This window comes from Chiloscyllium punctatum, chromosome 28, assembly GCF_047496795.1.
Source record: "Chiloscyllium punctatum isolate Juve2018m chromosome 28, sChiPun1.3, whole genome shotgun sequence".
NCBI classification, from domain to species: Eukaryota; Metazoa; Chordata; class Chondrichthyes; order Orectolobiformes; family Hemiscylliidae; genus Chiloscyllium; species Chiloscyllium punctatum.
In genome coordinates this window covers 7,909,055-7,929,605 of record NC_092766.1, presented here as the reverse complement: position 1 = coordinate 7,929,605, position 20,551 = coordinate 7,909,055, and the positions used below count along the sequence as shown (strand labels likewise).

Genomic DNA, 20,551 nt, shown 5'->3' with positions numbered 1-20,551 from the left:
AGATGAAGGAACCCTGAAGGGGCAGTGACCAAAATATCAGAGACTTCGCCTGCAGTTTGAGAGGGAGAAGCTGGAGTCAGTTGTAATGGAGTGAAGGGAATTATAAAGATATGAGGGAGGAGCTGGTCAGAGTTGATGGGAAGGGGAGCCTGGTAGGGAAGACAGTGGAGCAGCTAAACTAGCCAGTAATAGAAAGGAAGGTTACAGGAGGTTTTTGTTTAGTTGTCTGGAAGGTGAGAGTGAACACTGGACCGCTGGAAAATGAGGCTGGGAATGTAATAAAGGGGAACAAAGAAATAGCAGAGGAACCGAGTAGGTACTTTGGATCAGTTTTCTTGGTGGAAAGTCCCAGCAGCATTAGCAGAGCTTCAAGAAGAGTCCGAGGCAGAGGTGAGTGTGGTGGCCATCGCCGAGGAGAAGGAGCTGGGGAAACTGAAAGGTCTCTACACCCCAGAGTTCTGAAAGAGATCGCTGTGGAGGTGATGGTGGTAATCTCTCAGGACTCCCTCCTGGAGTCAGGGAGGGTCCCCAGCAGCTGGCAAATGGTTAATGTAATGCCCCAGTTTAAGGAGGGAGGGAGGCAGAAGACAGGAAAGTACAGGCCAGTTAGTCTGACCCCGGCTGCTGGTAAGATTCTCGAGTCCCTTATTAGGGATGAGATTGTGGAGTACTGGGAAATGTGTGATAGCACAAGGGGAGGTTAGGAGCAAGTTAGATAAAGGAGAACCAGGGGATGTGATCCATTTGGGTTTCCAGAAGGTCTTTGACAAGGTGCTGCACAGGAGGCTGCTAAATTAGGTAAGAGCCCATGGTGTTAGGGGCAGGGTACTGGCATGGGTAGAGGTTTGGCTAACTAGCAGTACAAATGCAGCCAGTGACTAGTGGAGTTCCATAGGGGTCACTGTTGGGATCACTAGTCAGCACTGTACACTGATAAAGAAAGGTGCATTCGCTCCACGTTAATGGAGTAATAGCAGCAAGAATCAAAAGGGGCCAAATGGCCTGCTTCTGCTTTCAGTTTGTAAGTTGTGGTAGTGAGAGCGGAGGATGTTTGTCCTGGTGCCAATTGGGACAAATGATTAAAATGGGCTCCTGAATAATCTTCCCTTCTCGATGCACAGAACGATCCCAGGAGGAGTCTTTGCGGCGTGCGCCGAAGACCCAACTCCAGCGGCACACCACCTGGGCCGGGAGGAGTACCAGCATCGAGAGCTGGCACGGTCCGGGCTCTCCCCTCGTCAAGAGCAGGAGCACCAGCTGCACCCGTTCTGGGGCGGGTGCCCGGCGGGACGAGAGAGCCTCTGAATGCCAGAGCCGGGCATCGTCTGCGGAGCGCCCAGCCCGGCGGGGGCTGCTTCGAGGCCTACCCCGCACTGCCAGGCCTGCCCCTTCGCCAGCGCCTGCCTGCCTGTGCCTCCAGCCGGAAGCTCCGGCCCAGGGCGGCCTCCAACCCAGCAGGTCCTCGGAGGCGCTGGATCCCCGGCGCAGTCCGAAGGGCTCCCGGAGGGTGGGGGCTGAGGGATTCCGGACGCGATCGGAGATGGAGGGCCGGCCACAGGAAGCTCGACGAGAACTGCAACAACGTACCGGCCTTGCCCCGCGGTCTCTCGGAGAAATTCCACAGCCTGCTGACCTCGGCGTCGAACAGGCGGCCGGTCTCCCAGCCCAGCCTTGGCTCAGAGCACGGGGGCTCATCTGCCTCTGACCTCACAACCTCGTCCGAGAACCTGGGCCAGCCACCAGCTAGGGACAGCGACGGCGAGGTGAGTGAGAAACTAGAGTAGGCCGAAGCACTTCATGGGGAACACAAGCAAGCAAACAAATAGAGCATCAGGAGATATCAGGGACACGACCGAGAGCTGAGTCAGGGAAGAGCATCCTCAAGGAGAAGAGGGACAGAGCATGAGGGACAGGTTCCAGGAAGTTCTTCGGAGGCGACAAGGATAGGGAGGGGGGTGTAGGGGCTGGAGGGGGTTATAGAGGTAGGGAGGGGTGTAGGGGCTGGAGGAGGTGACAGAGATAGGGAGGGGTGTAGGGGCTGGAGGGGGTACAGGGATAGGGAGGGGGTGTAGGGGCTGGAGGGGGTGACAGAGATAGGGAGGGGTGTGGGGGCTGGAGGAGGTGACAGGGATAGGGAGGGGGTGTAGGGGGCTGGAGGAGGTGACAGGGATAGGGAGGGGTGTAGGGGCTGGAGTAGGGGACAGAGATAGGGAGGGGGTATAGGGGCTGGAGTAGGGGACAGAGATAGGGAGGGGGTGTAGGGGCTGGAGGGGGTACAGGGATAGGGAGGGGGGTGTAGGGGCTGGAGGGGGTGACAGAGATAGGGAGGGGGTGTAGGGGCTGGAGGGGGTACAGGGATAGGGAGGGGGTGTAGGGGCTGGAGGGGGTGACAGAGATAGGGAGGGGTGTGGGGGCTGGAGGAGGTGACAGAGATAGGGAGGGGGTGTAGGGGCTGGAGGGGGTGACAGAGATAGGGAGGGGGTGTGGGGGCTGGAGGAGGTGACAGAGATAGGGAGGGGGGTGTAGGGGCTGAAGGGGGTGACAGGGATAGGGAGGTGGGTGTAGGGGCTGGAGGAGGTGACAGGGATAGGGAGGGGGTGTAGGGGCTGGAGGAGGTGACAGGGATAGGGAGGGGGTGTAGGGGCTGGAGGGGGTGACGGGTAGGGAGGGGTGGAGGGGCTGGTGACGGGTAGGGAGGGGTGGAGGGGCTGGAGGAGGGGACAGAGATAGAGAAGGGGTGTAGGAGGTGACATAGGGAGTGGGTGTAGGGGCTGGAGGGGGTAACAGGGATAGGGAGGAGGTGTAGGGGCTGGAGGAGGGGACAGAGATAGGGAGGGGGTGTAGGGGCTGGAGGGGGTGTCAGGGATAGGGAGGGGGTGTAGGGGATGGAGGGGGTGACAGGGATAGGGAGGGGGTGTAGGGGCTGGAGGGGGTGACAGGGATAGGGAGGGGGTGTAGGGGCTGGAGGAGGTGATAGAGATAGGGAGGGGGTGTAGGGGCTGGAGGGGGTGACAGGGATAGGGAGGGGGTGTAGGGGATGGAGGGGGTGACAGAGATAGGGAGGGGGTGTAGGGGCTGGAGGGGGTGACAGGGATAGGGAGGAGGTGTAGTGGTTGGGGGAGGGGACAGAGATAGGGAGGGGGTGTAGGGGCTGGAGGAGGTGATAGAGATAGGGAGGGGGTGTAGGGGCTGGAGGAGGTGATAGAGATAGGGAGGGGGTGTAGGGGCTGGAGGAGGGGACAGAGATAGGGAGGGGGTGTAGGGGCTGGAGGGGGTGACAGGGATAGGGAGGGGGTGTAGGGGCTGGAGGGGGTGACAGGGATAGGGAGGGGCAGGAGGAGGTGAGGATAATGGGAGAGATTTGAAGATGGGGCGGAATGGTGATGAAGTGGGAAAGCATTCCCACCCTCACTGCACCGTTCCCATCCCTCCTGAGCTCATCCCCTGTTGTTTTCAGGATTGGACCTCAGCCACAGATGATCGGGAATCAGCCGACTTTGACTCTTCTGCTTCTGATCTCCGAGACACATGTGATTCCCGATCCTGGGCATCATCAGCAAGTCTGCAAACAGCCACCATTCAGGTCAGACACTCCAACCCCAGTACGGGGTATCACTGCCCCGGGGGGAGGGAGGGAGGGAGGGAGGGAGGGTGATAGACACAGGGGTATCACCCCATCACTGCCCGGGGGGAGGGAGGGAGGGTGATAGACACAGGGACATTACCCCAGTACGGGGTATCACCCCATCACTGCCCAGGGGGAGGGAGGGAGGGGTGATAGACACAGGGGTATCACCCCATCACTGCCCAGGGGGAGGGAGGGAGGGTGATAGACACAGGGGTATCACCCCATCACTGCCCAGGGGGAGGGAGGGAGGGTGATAGACACAGGGGTATCACCCCATCACTGCCCAGGGGGAGGGAGGGTGATAGACACAGGGACATTACCCCATCACTGCCCAGGGGGAGGGAGGGAGGGTGATAGACACAGGGACATTGCCCCAGTACGGGGTATCACCCCATCACTGCCCCGGGGGGGGGAGGGTGATAGACACAGGGACATTGCCCCAGTACGGGGTATCACCCCATCACTGCCCAGGGGGAGGGAGGGTGATAGACACAGGGACATTACCCCAGTACGGGGTATCACCCCATCACTGCCCCGGGGGGGGGAGGGTGATAGACACAGGGACATTGCCCCAGTACGGGGTATCACCCCATCACTGCCCCGGGGGAGGGAGGGGGATAGACACAGGGACATTGCCCCAGTACGGGGTATCACCCCATCACTGCCCAGGGGGAGGGAGGGGGATAGACACAGGGGTATCACCCCATCACTGCCCCGGGGGAGGGAGGGAGGGTGATAGACACAGGGGTATCACCCCAGTACGGGGTATCACCCCATCACTGCCCCGGGGGGAAGGAGGGAGGGGGATAGACACAGGGGTATCACCCCAGTACGGGGTATCACCCCATCACTGCCCCGGGGGAGGGGAGGGTGATAGACACAGGGGTATCACCCCATCACTGCCCAGGGGGAGGGAGGGAGGGTGATAGACACAGGGACATTGCCCCAGTACGGGGTATCACCCCATCACTGCCCCGGGGGAGGGAGGGGGATAGACACAGGGGTATCACCCCATCACTGCCCCGGGGGAGGGAGGGAGGGTGATAGACACAGGGGGTATCACCCCAGTACGGGGTATCACCCCATCACTGCCCCGGGGGGAAGGAGGGAGGGGGATAGACACAGGGGTATCACCCCAGTACGGGGTATCACCCCATCACTGCCCCGGGGGAGGGAGGGGGATAGACACAGGGGTATCACCCCATCACTGCCCAGGGGGAGGGAGGGAGGGTGATAGACACAGGGACATTACCCCATCACTGCCCCCGGGGGAGGGAGGGAGGGTGATAGACACAGGGACATTACCCCAGTACGGGGTATCACCCCATCACTGCCCAGGGGGAGGGAGGGTGATAGACACAGGGACATTACCCCAGTACGGGGTAATCACCCCATCACTGCCCAGGGGGAGGGAGGGTGATAGACACAGGGACATTACCCCAGTACGGGGTATCACCCCATCACTGCCCCGGGGGAGGGAGGGTGATAGACACAGGGGTATCACCCCATCACTGCCCCGGGGGAGGGAGGGACGGTTATAGACACAGGGACATTACCCCAGTACGGGGTATCACCCCCATTCCTGCCGTGTGGAGGGACAGGGGGGTACCACCCCCATTCCTGCCGTGTGGAGGGACAGGGGGGTACCACCCCCATTCCTGTCGTGTGGAGGGACAGGGGGGTACCACCCCCGTTACTGCCGTGCGGAGGGACAGGGGGGTACCACCCCCATTACTGCCGTGCGGAGGGACAGGGGGGTACCACCCCCATTACTGCCGCGCGGAGGGACAGTGGGGTATCACCCCCATTACTGCCGTGCGGAGGGACAGTGGGGTATCACCCCCCATTACTGCCGTGCGGAGGGACAGTGGGGTATCACCCCCATTACTGCCGTGCGGAGGGACAGGGATACCGTATTGCTGTGACACAGGCCTTTCTTGCTGCTAGGTTATCCTATCCAGCTGTTCCTTCTGTACAAGCTGTGCCTCACTGGTATATGATGAGGAGATCATGGCTGGCTGGTCTGCCGATGACTCCAACCTGAACACCACCTGTCCGTTCTGTGCTCGCTCCTTCCTGCCGCTGCTTAACATCGAGATCTATGAGCCACAACTACAGCAACCAAGGTAAAACAGCTCTCTCTGTCCCTCTCCCTGTCCTATCCCCACATCGTCTCCCTGTAACATCTTCATCCTTGTTGGGTCAGGGTCTCACTGCCTTCCGCTCATTCAGTGTCTTCTATGCACTTAGAGTCATAGAGATGTACAGCATGGAAACAGACCCTTCGATCCAACCCGTCCATGCTGACCAGATATCCCAACTCAATCTAGTCCCACCTGCCAGCACCCGGCCCATATCCCTCCAAACCCTTCCTGTTCATATACCCATCCAAATGCCTCTTAAATGTTGCAATTGTACCAGCCTTCACCACTTCCTCTGGCAGCTCATTCCATACATGTACCACCCTCTGTATGAAAATGTTGTCCCTTAGGTCTCTTTTATATCTTTCCCCTCTCACCCTAAACCTATGCCCTCTAGTTCTGGACTCCCCAACCTCAGGGAAAGTACTTTGTCTATTTATCCTATCCATGCCCCTCATAATTTCATAAACCTCTATAAGGTCACCCCTCAGCCTCCGACGCTCCAGGGAAAACAGCCCCAGCCTGTTCAGCCTCTCCCTATAGTTCAAATCTTCCAACCCTGGCACCAACCTTGTAAATCTTTTCTGAACCCTTTCAAGTTTCACAACATCTTTCCAATAGGAAGGAGACCAGAATTGTACACTATATTCCAACAGTGGCCTAACCAATGTCCTGTACAGCCACAACATGACCTCCCAATTCCTGTACTCAGTACTCTGACCAATAAAGGAAAGCATACCAAATACCTTCTTCACTATCCTATCTACCTGCGACTCCACTTTCAAGGAGCTATGAACCTGTACTCCAAGGTCTCTTTGTTCAGCAACACTCCCTAGGACCTTACCATTAAGTGTATAAGTCCTGCTAAGAGTTGTTTTCCCAAAATGCAGCACCTCACATTTATCTAAATTAAACTCCATCTGCCACTTCTCAGCCCATTGGCCCATCTGGTCCAGATCCTGTTGTAATCTGAGGTAACCCTCTTCGCTGTCCACTATACCTCCAATTTTGGTGTCATCTGCAAACTTACTAACTGTACCTCTTATGCTTGCATCCAAATCATTTATGTAAATGACAAAAAGCAGAGGACCCAGCACCGATCCTTGTGGCACTCCACTGGTCACAGGCCTCCAGTCTGAAAAACAACCCTCCACCACCACCCTCTGTCTTCTACCTTTGAGCCAGTTCTGTATCCAAATGGCTAGTTCTCCCTGTATTCCATGAGATGTAAGGTTTGTGAAGGTTTGTAGCTCAGGTTGAGGTTTAGGGTGTAGGTTTGCTCGCTGAGCTGTAGGTTTGATATCCAGGCGTTTCATTACCTGGCTAGGTAACATCATCAGTGGCGACCTCCAAGTGAAGCGAAGCTGTTGTCTCCTGCATTCTATTTATATCTTTCTCCTGGATGGGGTTCCTGGGGTTTGTGGTAATATCATTTCCTGTTTGTTTTCTGAGAGGTTGATAGATGGTATTTACATCTATGTGTTTGTTTATGGCATTGTGGTTGGAGTGTCCGGCCTCTAGGAATTCTCTCGCATGTCTTTGCTTAGCCTGTCCCAGGATAGATGTGTTGTCCACCAACACTCTCAAACAAAAACTAACAAACTTAAAAGACCCAGTACAACCCATGGACAAAACCAACGTCATCTATAAAATTCCATACAAGGACTGCCACAAACACTACGTAGGACAAACAGGAAGAAAGTTAGCCACCAGGATGCACGAACACCAGCTAGCCACAAAAAGACACGACCCTCTCTCCCTCATAGCCCTACACACGGATGAAAAAAAACACCATTTCGACTGGGACAACACATCTATCCTGGGACAGGCTAAGCAAAGACATGCCAGAGAATTCCTAGAGGCCTTGCACTCAAACCACAACAAACGCATAGATCTAGATGCCATCTATCAACCCCTCAGAAAACGAACAGGAAATGACGTCACCACAAACCCCAGGAACCCCATCCAGGAGAAAGATATAGATAGAATGCAGGAGACAACAGCTTCACTTCACTTGGAGGTCGCCACTGATGATGTTACCTAGCCAGGTAATGAAACGCCTGGATATCAAACCTACAGCTCAGCGAGCAAACCTACACCCTAAATTCCATGAGATCTAACCTTGCTAATCAGTCTCCCATGGAGAACCTTGACAAACACCTTACTGAAGTCCATATAGATCACATCTTCTGCTCTGCCCACATCAATCCTCTTTGTTACTTCTTCAAAAAACTCAATCAAGTTTGTGAGACATGGTTTCCCACGCACAAACCCATGTTGACTATCCCTAATCAGTCATTGCCTTTCCAAATACATGCACACCCTGTCCCTCAGGATTCCCTCCAACAATTTGCCCACCACCGAGGTCAGGCTCACCGGTCTATAGTTCCCTGGCTTGTCTTTACCGCCCTTCTTAAACAGTGGCACCACATTTGCCAACCTCCAGTCTTCCGGCACCTCACCTGTGACTATCAATGATACACATATCTCAGCAAGAGGCCCAGCAATCACTTCTCTAGCTTCCCACAGAGTTCTCGGGTACGCCTGATCAGGTCCTGGGGATTTATCCACCTTTACCTGTTTCAAGACATCCAGCACTTCCTCCTCTGTAATCTGGACATTTTGCAAGATGTCACCATCTATTCCCCTACAGGGAGAAAGTGAGGACTGCAGATGCTGGAGTATCGGAGCTGAAAATGTGTTGCTGGAAAAGCGCAGCAGGTCAGGCAGCATCCAAGGAACAGGAGAATCGACGTTTCGGGCATCAGCCCTTCTTCAGGAAGAATTCCTCCTGAAGAAGGGCTGATGTCAGAAACGTCGATTCTCCTGTTCCTTGGATGTTGCCTGACCTGCTGCGCTTTTCCAGCAACACATTTTCAGCTCCAATCTATTTCCCTACAGTCTATATCTCCCGTATCCTTTTCCACAGTAAATACTGATGCAAAATACTCATTTAGTATCTTCCCCCATTTTCTGTGGCTCCACACAAAGGCTGCCTTGCTGATCTTTGAGAGGCCCTATTCTCTCCCTAGTTACCCTTTTGTCCTTAATATATTTGTAAAAATCCTTTTGGATTCTCCTAAATTCTATTTGCCAAAGTTATCTCATGTCCCCTTTTTGCCCTCCTGACTTCCCTCTTCAGTCTACTCTGACTTCCTTTATACTCTTCTCAGGATTTACTCGATCTATCCTGTCTATACCTGACATATGCTTCCTTCTTTTTCTTAACCAAACCCTCAATTCCTTTAGTCATCCAGCATTCCCTATACCTACCAGCCTTCCCTTTCACCCTGACAGGAATATACTTTCTCTGAATTCTTGTTATCTCATTTCTGAAGGCTTCCCATTTTCCAGCCGTCCCTTTACCTGCGAACATCTGCCCCCAATCAGCTTTGAAAAGTTCTTGCCTAATACCATCAAAATTGGCCTTTCTCCAATTTAGAACAGCAACTTTTAGATCTGGTCTATCCTTTTCCATCACTATTTTAAAACGAATAGAATTATGGTCGCTGGCCCCAAAGTGCTCCCCCACTGACATCTCAGTCACCTGCCCTGCCTTATTTCCCAAGAGTAGGTTAAGTATTTTAAGTATTGCACCTTCTCTAGGAGGTACATCCACATACTGAATCAGAAAATTGTCTTGTACACACTTAACAAATTCTTCTCCATCTAGACCCTTAACACTATGGCAGTCCCAGTCTATGTTTGGAGAGTTAAAATCCCCTGCCATAACCACCCTATTATTCTTACTATTATTCTTGCAGATAGCTGAGATCTCCTTACAAGTTTATTTCTCAATTTCCCTCTGACTATTGGGGGGTCTATAATACAATCCCAATAAGGTGATCATCCCTTTCTTATTTCTCAGTTCCACCCAAATAACTTCCCTGGATGTATTTCCGGGAATATCCTCCATCAGCACAGCTGTAATGCTATCCCTTTTCAAAAATGCCACTCCCCCTCCTCTCTTGCCTCCCTTTCTATCCTTCCTGTAGCATTTGTATCCTGGAACATTAAGCTGCCAGTCCTGTCCATCCCTGAGCCATGTTTCTGTAATTGCTATGATATCCCAGTCCCATGTTCCTAACCATGCCCTGAGTTCATCTGCCTTCCCTGTTAGGCCCCTTGCATTGAAATAAATGCAGTTTAATTTATTCGTCCTACCTTGTCCCTGCCTGCCCTGACTGTTTGACTCACTTCTGTTCTCAACTGTACCCGTCTCAGATTGATCTCTGTCCTCACTATCTCCCTGAGTCCCACCTCACCCCCTCCACCACCCCCCACCCCCCCACCTTACTGGTTTAAATTCTCCTAAGCAACTTTAGCAAATCTCTCTGCCAGTATATTAGTCCCCTTCCAATTTAGGTGCAATCTGTCCTTCTTGAACACGTAACTTCTCCCCCAAAAGAGATTCCAATGATCCAAAGATGTGAATCCTTCTCCCATACACCAGCTCCTCAGCCATGCATTCATCTGCTGTATCCTCCTATTCCTGCCCTCACTCGCTCGTAGCACTGGGAGTAATCCAGATATTACTACCCTTGATGACCTTTTTAAATTCCTGCCTAACTCTCTGTAATCTCCCTCAACTTTTTCCCTTCCTATGTCGTTGGTTCCAATGTGGACAATGACCTCCTGCTGGCCCCTCTCCCCCGTGAGAACATTCTGCACCTTCTCTGAGACATCCTTGATCCTGGCACCAGGGAAGCAACACACCATTCTGCTTTTTCTCTGCTGGCCACAGAAACATCTGTCTGTACCTCGGACTACAGAGTCCCATAACACAATTGATTTCTTGGAACCCAACGTACCCCTCGTTGCATTAGAGCCAGTCTCAATACCAGAAACTTGGCTGTTTGTGCTACGTTCCCCTGAGAATCCATCACCCCCTACATTTTCCAAAACAGCATACCTGTTTGAAATGGGTATTTCCACAAAAGATTCCTGCACTAGGTGCCTAACTCTCTTACCCTTCCTGGAGTTAACCTATCTATGTGACTGTATCTGAGACTTCCCCCACCCCCCACCCCCCCTTCCTATTAACTGCCATCCATCACGTACTGTTGCTGTTGCAAATTCCTTATTGCTTCTATCTGTCTCTCCAACCGATCCATTCGATCTGATAAGATTCGCAGTCAGCAGCATTTATGGTAGATATAATCCGCAGTAACCCTTAAACACTCTCTTTAAACTCCCACATCTGACAAGAAGTACATATCACTGCAAAGGCCATTCTTGCTCCTTTACAGTCTACAGACCCAGAAAATAACACCGTCTTATTCCTCTACAAAACCCTGCACCAGGTTAAATTAATAGTATGGCTTATATGTTAAGTTAATCAAGAGACTTATCTCCAAAAATGTATAATCAGGAAAGAACCCACTGTACTCACTACTGCAGCCTTTCTATTGGACAGACTTAAAACAACGATTACTTCCTCACGCTCTCTGTCCAGCTCTCTGTTACACATGCTCACACTGTCTCCCTCCCCATGCAAATACTCCCTTGCAGCTTCTTTCTCTCTCTCTCTCTGCTCTCCTCCCTCTTCTCTCTGTCTCTCTCTCTCTGAGCCTTCTCAATCTCTCTATCTATCTCTCTCTCTCTCTCATGCACTGACTGTGTCTCTGGTGCTTCTCGCTTGATGTCACCTAGGGTGATGACTCTGTTGCTGTCTAATGTACTGTCTTTCCACCCCCACTGCGTACCGTGTGGTGACGTGCTCCCCCCCTGTACCGTGCGGTGACGTGTTTCCCCCCCCCCAACCCGTACCGTGCGGTGACGTGTTCCCCCCCCCCATACCGTGCGGTGACGTGTTTTCACCCCCCCCCCCCCCCCATACCGTGCGGTGACGTGTTTTCACCCCCCCCCCCCATACCGTGCGGTGACGTGTTCCCCCCCCCCATACCATGCGGTGACGTGTTTCCCCTCCCCCCATACCGTGCGTTGACGTGTTCCCCCCCCCCCCAACCATGCGGTGACGTGTGTCCCCCCCCCATACCGTGCGGTGACGTGTTTTCACCCCCCCCCCCATACCGTGCGGTGACGTGTTTTCACCCCCCCCCCCCCCCCCCCATACCGTGTGGTGACGTGTTTCCCCCCCCGTACCGTGCGGTGACGTGTCCCCCCCCCCGTACCGTGCGGTGACGTGTTCTCTCCCCCCCCCCCCCCCCCCCACCCATACCGTGCGGTGACATGTTTCCCCCCCCCCCCATACCGTGCGGTGACGTGTTTCCCCCCCCCCCATACCGTGCGGTGACGTGTTTCCCCCCCCCCCATACCGTGCGGTGACGTGTTTCCCCCCCCCATACCGTGCGGTGACGTGTTTCCCCCCCCCCCCATACCGTGCGGTGACGTGTTTCCCCCCCCCATACCGTGCGGTGACGTGTTTCCCCCCCCCCCATACCGTGCGGTGACGTGTTTCCCCCCCCATACCGTGCGGTGACGTGTTTCCCCCCCCCCCCATACCGTGCGGTGACGTGTTTCCCCCCCCCATACCGTGCGGTGACGTGTTTCCCCCCCCGTACCGTGCGGTGACGTGTTCCCCCCCCCCGTACCGTGCGGTGACGTGTTCTCCCCCCCCCCCCCCATACCGTACGGTGACATGTTTCCCCCCCCCCCCATACCGTGCGGTGACATGTTTCCCCCCCCCCCCCATACCGTGCGGTGACGTGTTCCCCCCCCCCCCATACCGTGCGGTGACGTGTTTCCCCCCCCCCATACCGTGCGGTGACGTGTTCCCCCCCCATACCGTGCGGTGACGTGTTTCCCCCCCCGTACCGTGCGGTGACGTGTTCCCCCCCCGTACCGTGCGGTGACGTGTTCCCCCCCCCGTACCGTGCGGTGACGTGTTCTCCCCCCCCCCCCCCCCCCCCCCCCCCCCCCCCCCCCCCCCCATACCGTGCGGTGACATGTTTCCCCCCCCCCCATACCGTGCGGTGACGTGTTTCCCCCCCCCCCATACCGTGCGGTGACGTGTTTCCCCCCCCCCCATACCGTGCGGTGACGTGTTTCCCCCCCCCCCCCCCGTACCGTGTGGTGACGTGTTCCCCCCCCCCCATACCGTGCGGTGACGTGTTTCCCCCCCCGTACCGTGCGGTGACGTGTTCTCCCCCCCCCCCATACCGTGCGGTGACATGTTTCCCCCCCCCCCATACTGTGCGGTGACGTGTTTCCCCCCCCCCCCCATACCGTGCGGTGACGTGTTCCCCCCCCCCCCCGTACCGTGTGGTGACGTGTTTCCCCCCCCCCCCATACCGTGCGGTGACGTGTTCCCCCCCCCCATACCGTGCGGTGACGTGTTTCTCCCCCCCCCCCCCCCCCCCCAGTACCGTGCGGTGACGTGTTCCCCCCCCTTCCCCCCCCCCCCGTACTGTGCGGTGACGTGTCCCCCCCCCCCCCCCATACCGTGCAGTGACGTGTTTTCACCCCCCCCAAACCGTGCGGTGACGTGTTCCCCCCCCCCCCCATACCGTGCGGTGACGTGTTTCCCCCCCCCCCCCCCCCCCAGTACCATGCGGTGACGTGTTCCCCCCCCCCCCATACCGTGCAGTGACGTGTTTTCACCCCCCCCCAAACCGTGCGGTGACGTGTTCCCCCCCCCCATACTGTGCGGTGACGTGTTTTCCCCCCCCCATACCGTGCGGTGACGTGTTCCCCCCCCCCCCCCCCCCGTACCGTGCGGTGACGTGTTCGCCCCACCGTACCGTGCGGTGACGTGTTCTCCCCCCCCCCCCCCCCCCCCCATACCCTGCGGTGACGTGTTCTCCCCTCCCCCCCCCCCCCCCCCCCCCCCATACCGTGCGGTGACATGTTCGCCCCACCGTACCGTGCGGTGACGTGTTCTCCCCCCCTCCCCCCCCGTACCCTGCGGTGACGTGTTCTCCCCTCCCCCCCCGTACCCTGCGGTGATATGCTCCCCTCCCGTTCTGTGCAGTGATGCACTCCCCCTCTCACCCCGTACCGTGCGGTGACCCGCGCTCCCCCCACCACCACCACCATGTGGTGTCCCACTCCCCCCCCCTCGTACCATGCGGTGATGTGCTCTCTTTCCCCCCCCCCCCCCCACCCAGTACCATGCGGTGACACGCTCCCCTGTGCTTGGCTGCAGATCTCGGGAAGGCTCGGTCAGTACTGCCAGTTTTCAGCTACCCCTGACCGATCACCATGGGAGTGGCGTGTCGTCCAGCAGCACCCAGTCCCCAGTGCTGAGTGACCGCAGCCAGATCCTGGGGGAGGAAGAGACGGAGGCGGATTACCTGGCCAAGTGGAGCAGCACTCTGGTGAGCCGCACACCCAGTCCCTGTGGTCATCAAAATCCTAAAGGTCACTCCCTCTTCCCTGGGGAGGGAGGCGCAGTCTGTTCCCCTGGGCAATGATATGGTGGGGGGGGCGGGGGGGGGTCTGTTCCGCCTGGGGAGGTGGGGATTGTGTTCCGTTCCCCCAGGCGGTGATGGGTGGGTCTGTTCCCCCTGGGGAGGGGGAGATTGTGTTCCATTCCCCCAGGCGGTGATGGGTGGGTCTGTTCCCCCTGGGGAGGGGGAGATTGTGTTCCATTCCCCCAGGCGGTGATGGGTGGGTCTGTTCCCCCTGGGGAGGGGGAGATTGTGTTCCATTCCCCCAGACGGTGATGGGTGGGTCTGTTCCCCCTGGGGAGGGGGATTGTGTTCCATTCCCCCAGGCGGTGATGGGTGGGTCTGTTCCCCCTGGGGAGGGGGAGATTGTGTTCCATTCCCCCAGGCGTGACGGGTGGGTCTGTTCCCCCTGGGGAGGGGGAGATTGTGTTCCATTCCCCCAGGCGTGACGGGTGGGTCTGTTCCCCCTGGGGAGGGGGATTGTGTTCTATTCCCCCAGACGGTGATGGGTGGGTCTGTTCCCCCTGGGCGAGGGTGATTTGTTTCCCTCGGCAGTGATGGGTGGGTCTGTTCCCCCTGGGGAGGGGGGGATTGTGTTCTATTCCCCCAGACGGTGATGGGTGGGTCTGTTCCCCCTGGGCAAGGGTGATTTGTTTCCCTAGGCAGTGATGGGTGGGTCTGTTCCCCCTGGGCGAGGGTGATTTGTTTCCCTCGGCAGTGATGGGTGGGTCTGTTCCCCCTGGGGAGGGGGGGATTGTGTTCTATTCCCCCAGACGGTGATGGGTGGGTCTGTTCCCCCTGGGGAGGGGGATTGTGTTCTATTCCCCCAGACGGTGATGGGTGGGTCTGTTCCCCCTGGGGAGGGGGGGATTGTGTTCTATTCCCCCAGGCGGTGATGGGTGGGTCTGTTCCCCCTGGGGGAGGGTGATTTGTTTCCCTCGGCAGTGATGGGTGGGTCTGATCCCCCTGGGCGAGGGGGGGATTGTGTTCCATTCCCCCAGGCGGTGATGGGTGGGTCTGATCCCCCTGGGGAGGGGGAGATTGTGTTCCATTCCCCCAGGCGGTGATGGGTGGGTCTGTTCCCCCTGGGGAGGGGGAGATTGTGTTCCATTCCCCCAGGCGGTGATGGGTGGGTCTGTTCCCCCTGGGGGAGGGTGATTTGTTTCCCTAGGCAGTGATGGGTGGGTCTGTTCCCCCTGGGGAGCGGGGGATTGTGTTCTATTCCCCCAGGCGGTGATGGGTGGGTCTGATCCCCCTGGGGAGGGGGGGATTGTGTTCTATTCCCCCAGGCGGTGATGGGTGGGTCTGTTCCCCCTGGGCGAGGGTGATTTGTTTCCCTAGGCAGTGATGGGTGGGTCTGTTCCCCCTGGGGAGGGGGGGGATTGTGTTCTATTCCCCCAGGCGGTGATGGGTGGGTCTGATCCCCCTGGGGAGGGGGAGATTGTGTTCCATTCCCCCAGGCGGTGATGGGTGGGTCTGTTCCCCCTGGGGAGGGGGAGATTGTGTTCCATTCCCCCAGGCGGTGATGGGTGGGTCTGTTCCCCCTGGGGGAGGGTGATTTGTTTCCCTAGGCAGTGATGGGTGGGTCTGTTCCCCCTGGGGAGCGGGGGATTGTGTTCTATTCCCCCAGGCGGTGATGGGTGGGTCTGATCCCCCTGGGGAGGGGGGGATTGTGTTCTATTCCCCCAGGCGGTGATGGGTGGGTCTGTTCCCCCTGGGCGAGGGTGATTTGTTTCCCTAGGCAGTGATGGGTGGGTCTGTTCCCCCTGGGGAGGGGGGGGATTGTGTTCTATTCCCCCAGCGGTGATGGGTGGGTCTGATCCCCCTGGGCACTGGAGATGGGGGGGTGTTTGGTTGGGTGGTATCCAGTGCATTGTTCCTGCTCCAGCTGTTTGACCCTCCTCTCTCTCTGGTTTGCCGAGGTAGAGTTGGCTGGGAACCTGGCGCCGGGAACTGAGTCCCGAGCGGGTCAGGGTGGCCTATGTCAGCCCCTTGGTGCTGAGGAAGGAGCTGGAGAGCCTGATGGAGAACGAAGGAGACTCGGTGCTGTCTCAGGGAGAATTCGTTGACAGCCATCCCATAATATTCTGGAACCTGGTTTGGTATTTCCACCGTCTCGAGCTCCCCCACAATCTCCTTCGCCTGATACTGACATCGCAGCACGTTCGATCCCAGTCCCAGGTAAGCACGGACACACCGAGGGAAGCACAGGGTGAGGCTTGTGGAAGGTGGTGCTGGAGAAGTTCCACATGGGCCAGACCGCATGGTTTTACCAAAGTCAAACAGTGCCGGTGTGGAAATACACTGGCATGATCCAGTGCCCACCATTCTGCTGATCAGAGAATCATACAGTACAGAAAAGGCCCTTTGGCCCATCGTGACTGGGCCGACAAACTAAATCCAAATCAGTCCCACTTTGAAGCTCCTGACCCATAGCCTTGAATGTTATGGTATTTGCCATTCTCCTCCAGGTACTTGTTAAAGGTGGTGAGACTTCTTGCCTGAACTACCCCCTCCAGGTAGTGCATTACAGACCCCCACCACCCTCTGGTGGGGGGGAAACAAGTTTCTCAAATCCCCTCTAGACCCCCCTGCCTTTCACTTTGAAATCATGCCCCCTTTTTATTGACTCTTTGACTCAGGGGAACAGCTGCTCTCTATTCACCATGTCCATACCCCTCATAATCTTATACACTTCTATGAGGTCCCCTCTCGATCTTCTCCATTGAAAAAAACACAGTCTGAGCTTAACCAGCCTCTCTCCGAAGCTAAATGCTCCATTTCAGGCAACAACCTGGTGAATCTCCTCTCTCCCCTCTGCGGTGCAATCACATTCTTCCTATAGTGAGGTGACCAGAACTGCACACAGTCCTCCAGCTGTGGCCTCACCAACGTTATGCACATAGCCACCCTGTTCATGTGGTCTACACCACAACTGTTGGAGACAAGCATCCTGTATGCTATCTTATTAACCACCCCATTAACTTGCCCTGCCTCCTTCAGGGGGATCAGTGGACAAGCAGCACAAGGCCCCTCTGTTCCTCTGAGCTTCCAAGTGTCCTGCCAGTCATTGGAGGACTCCCTTTGGGTACATTAGGCGGGGTCACGCTGGCCCCTGACCCGGTGAGGCGGGGTCACGCTGGCCCCTGACCCGGTGAGGCGGGGTCACGCTGGCCCCTGACCCGGTGAGGCGGGGTCACGCTGGCCCCTGACCCGGTGAGGCGGGGTCACGCTGGCCCCTGACCCGGTGAGGCGGGGTCACGCTGGCCCCTGACCCGGTGAGGCGGGGTCACGCTGGCCCCTGACCCGGTGAGGCGGGGTCACGCTGGCCCCTGACCCGGTGAGGCGGGGTCACGCTGGCCCCTGACCCGGTGAGGCGGGGGGTCACGCTGGCCCCTGACCCGGTGAGGCGGGGGGTCACGCTGGCCCCTGACCCGGTGAGGCGGGGGGTCACGCTGTTATATTAGCCGGTAAGGCAGTGTGTGTTATATAACCCAGTAAGGGGAGAGTATGTCATTACAGGATCTGCCTTTGTGGATGTTGCATGGCAACACACTCCTGCGAGTCCGGATCCTGTGGGATGTCCTGACGTTGGACCCTGACCAGTGTCCACCCCTCTACGTTCTGTGGCGAATGTACAGTAAGTCACTGCCTCATTGTTTAATCTCGTTTTCTGATTGGCATATGGCCACCCAATCCCTGTTACCTGTGTCTAGTTTGTCACTACTGTCCCCTGTACTCTATCCCCATTCCAAGGATGTATCCAACTCTTTTCAGATGGGTACTATCAAAACCCCTTCCACTGCCCTTTCAGGCAACACATCCCAAGTAACCACAGCTCCATGTATTATGGCAGATGTTTCAATACAGTTCTCTTCAGTCTGTGCCCCTCTGCCTGCTGACTCCCCAGCCACTGGGAACAGTTTATCTCCGTCTACCTGCTCAATCCCTTCGTAATGTTACCTGTTCTACAGAGGCACAGTCTATCATAGGGTCTGATGCAGAAACAGGCCATTTGGCCCCTCAGCACCATGCTGGTGTTGCTGCTGCAGACAAGTGTCCCCCACGGCAGTGAGTCTCCTACTTGCACCCCCCCCCCCCCTCAAAGGGCTCTCCATCTCAACCCCTCAGGGAAAGCAACTCTCCCACTCTCACCCCGCCAGGGAGAGCGACTCCCCCTCTCTCACCCCCCCAGGGAGAGCGACTCCCCCACTCTCTCCCCTCAGGAGAGCGACTCCCCCACTCTCACCCCTCAGGGGGAGCGACTCCCCCACTCTCACCCCCCAGGGCAAGCGACTCTCCCACTCTCACCCCCCAGGGAGAGCGACTCCCCCATCTCAAGCCCCCCAGGGGGAGCGACCACCCCCACTCTCACCCCCCCAGGGACAGTGACTGCCCCATTCTCATCCACCAGGAAGAGCGACTCTCCCATCTCAAACCCCCCCAGGGAGAGCAACTCCTCCACTCTCACCCCCCCCAGGGCGAGCGACTCCCCCATCTCAAACCCCCCCAGGGGGAGTGACTCCCCCACTCTCACCCCCCAGGGAGAGTGACTCCCCCACACTCACCCTCCAGGGAGAGCGACTCCCTCACTCTCACCCTCCAGGGAGAGCGATTCCCTCACTCTCACCCCCCAGGGAGAGCGACTCCCCCATTCTCACCCCCCAGGGAGAGCGACTCCCCCATTCTCACCCCCCAGGGAGAGCGACTCCCCCACTCTCACCCCCCCAGGGAGAGCGACTCCCCCACTCTCACCCCCCCAGGGAGAGCGACTCCCTCACTCTCACCCCCCAGGGGGAGCAACTCTTCATTCTTTTCACTCGTTAAGTGAAGACATCTCTCCCAATAGGCACTGACCCACCTGATCTTTATGTCCCTGGTCTTGTCATTAACCCCCACCCCATCCAAGTAGGAAGCATCACCACCACCTTATTGAAAGCTTTCACAATGTGGAAGATCTCATTCATGATCGCTGTTATCATTCCCTCTCCTCGATAACGATCTCCAATCTTTCCTGACACAGTGAACTCTCTGAGCTGGGTTTGTCCCGGTAGATTCTTGGCACCTGCTCTCATGTTTTTTCCTACTTTTGATAAGGGGCAGACAGATTCTGTTCACTGCGGCCCCAGTGGTCTTTCCCAGATTTCCACAAGTTGATTATAATGTTGTAGATTTTCAAATGTTTTGTTTGCGCTCTGCGCTGCAGAGTGGGATGGCAGTGGGTCTTCTCTCTTTCTCTCTCTGACAGGGCTGTTTCTGATGGGTCATGCGTTGCCTCTGACAGGTCAAATGCCCATGCACCAGTGGCGGACAGTGAGCCAGCCCTTTACCCTAGCTTTCCTGGAGGAAGTGGTCCGTTATGTTGGTTTAAATGAGGTGCACAAAGCCATCGGGCTGATTGTGGAGACAGCCCAGCCACCATTGCAGAGGTAGGGGGGGGGGGGAGCATGGGGTGGGGGAAGAATGGAAGTGGGAACGGAGTGGGACGGGGGGGCGGCGGAGACTAAGAGGGCAGGGGTGGGGACAGAGGGGTGTGTGTAGTGGGGGAGAATGGGGCAGGGAGACGGATTGGGTAACTGTGCAGGGAATTGAGGGGGAAGGATGAGGGAGCAGTGTGAAAATCCAAGGGGGTGGAGGGGGCTGTGGAGAGGATGGTGTGGTAGAGCTGGGGGGGAGCAGCAGTGGAACAGTACGGGTTGAGGGGGGGGAACAGAGAGGTCATGTCATGGGGGTGCTTTCAAGGAATAGTGTGGGCGGATGGTTGGGGTCAATGTTGTTGGGAAACTGTGGGGGAGTGGGTGGGGGGAAGGGACGGTGTGGTTGGGGGAGGAGGGAACGGTGTTGGGGGGCGGAAGGGGACAGTGTGGGTGGGCTGTTGGGGTGGGGAACATTGCGCTGACATGTTGAAGTTGTACCTGTGCATTCCCTCCTTTAGGAGTCTGTACAGAGAGATCCTCTTCCTGACCATGGCTGCATTGGGGAAGGACAACATGGACATCGGTGAGGACCCAACACACTCCGCACTGGGACTTTCCCAGTACCCTGGCTTCCTGGTGCTGTCTGCTATCCAGTGTTCATAGTCGGGCATTCCAAGTCAGAATATACTCACCAGCTTACAGACACTCCCAATGTGAGATGGAATAGGCTGGTAGATCAGGTAGCAACCAGCTGTGCACACTCAGTGATGTTGTTAGGCAGCTGGATACAGAGTAAAGCTCCCTCTACACTGCGCCCACCCCCACCCCCATCAAACACTCCCAGGACAAGGACAGCACGAGGTTAGAAACAGTAAAGCTCACTCTACACTGTCCCCCCATCACACACTCCCAGGACAGGGACAGCAAAGGGATAGAGTCTGAGTAAAGCTTTGTCTACATTGTCTCCCCCCCCCCCCCCCCCAACATTTTGTCACCTCTTTGCTTACATTTCCT

At 56.9% G+C, this 20,551-nt stretch overlaps 1 protein-coding gene across 1 annotated transcript in view; it reads left to right on the top strand.

Moving 5' to 3' along the window:
* LOC140453888 (DENN domain-containing protein 4B-like) overlaps positions 1-20,551 on the top strand; it is a 66,684-nt gene that overhangs the window by 44,752 nt on the left and 1,381 nt on the right. The window contains 10 exon segments of the mRNA XM_072548747.1: positions 239-390; positions 1,122-1,507; positions 1,509-1,763; positions 3,458-3,583; positions 5,576-5,754; positions 13,877-14,048; positions 16,047-16,301; positions 17,643-17,760; positions 19,405-19,549; positions 20,056-20,120. Coding sequence (XP_072404848.1) covers positions 239-390; positions 1,122-1,507; positions 1,509-1,763; positions 3,458-3,583; positions 5,576-5,754; positions 13,877-14,048; positions 16,047-16,301; positions 17,643-17,760; positions 19,405-19,549; positions 20,056-20,120 — 1,853 coding nt within the window.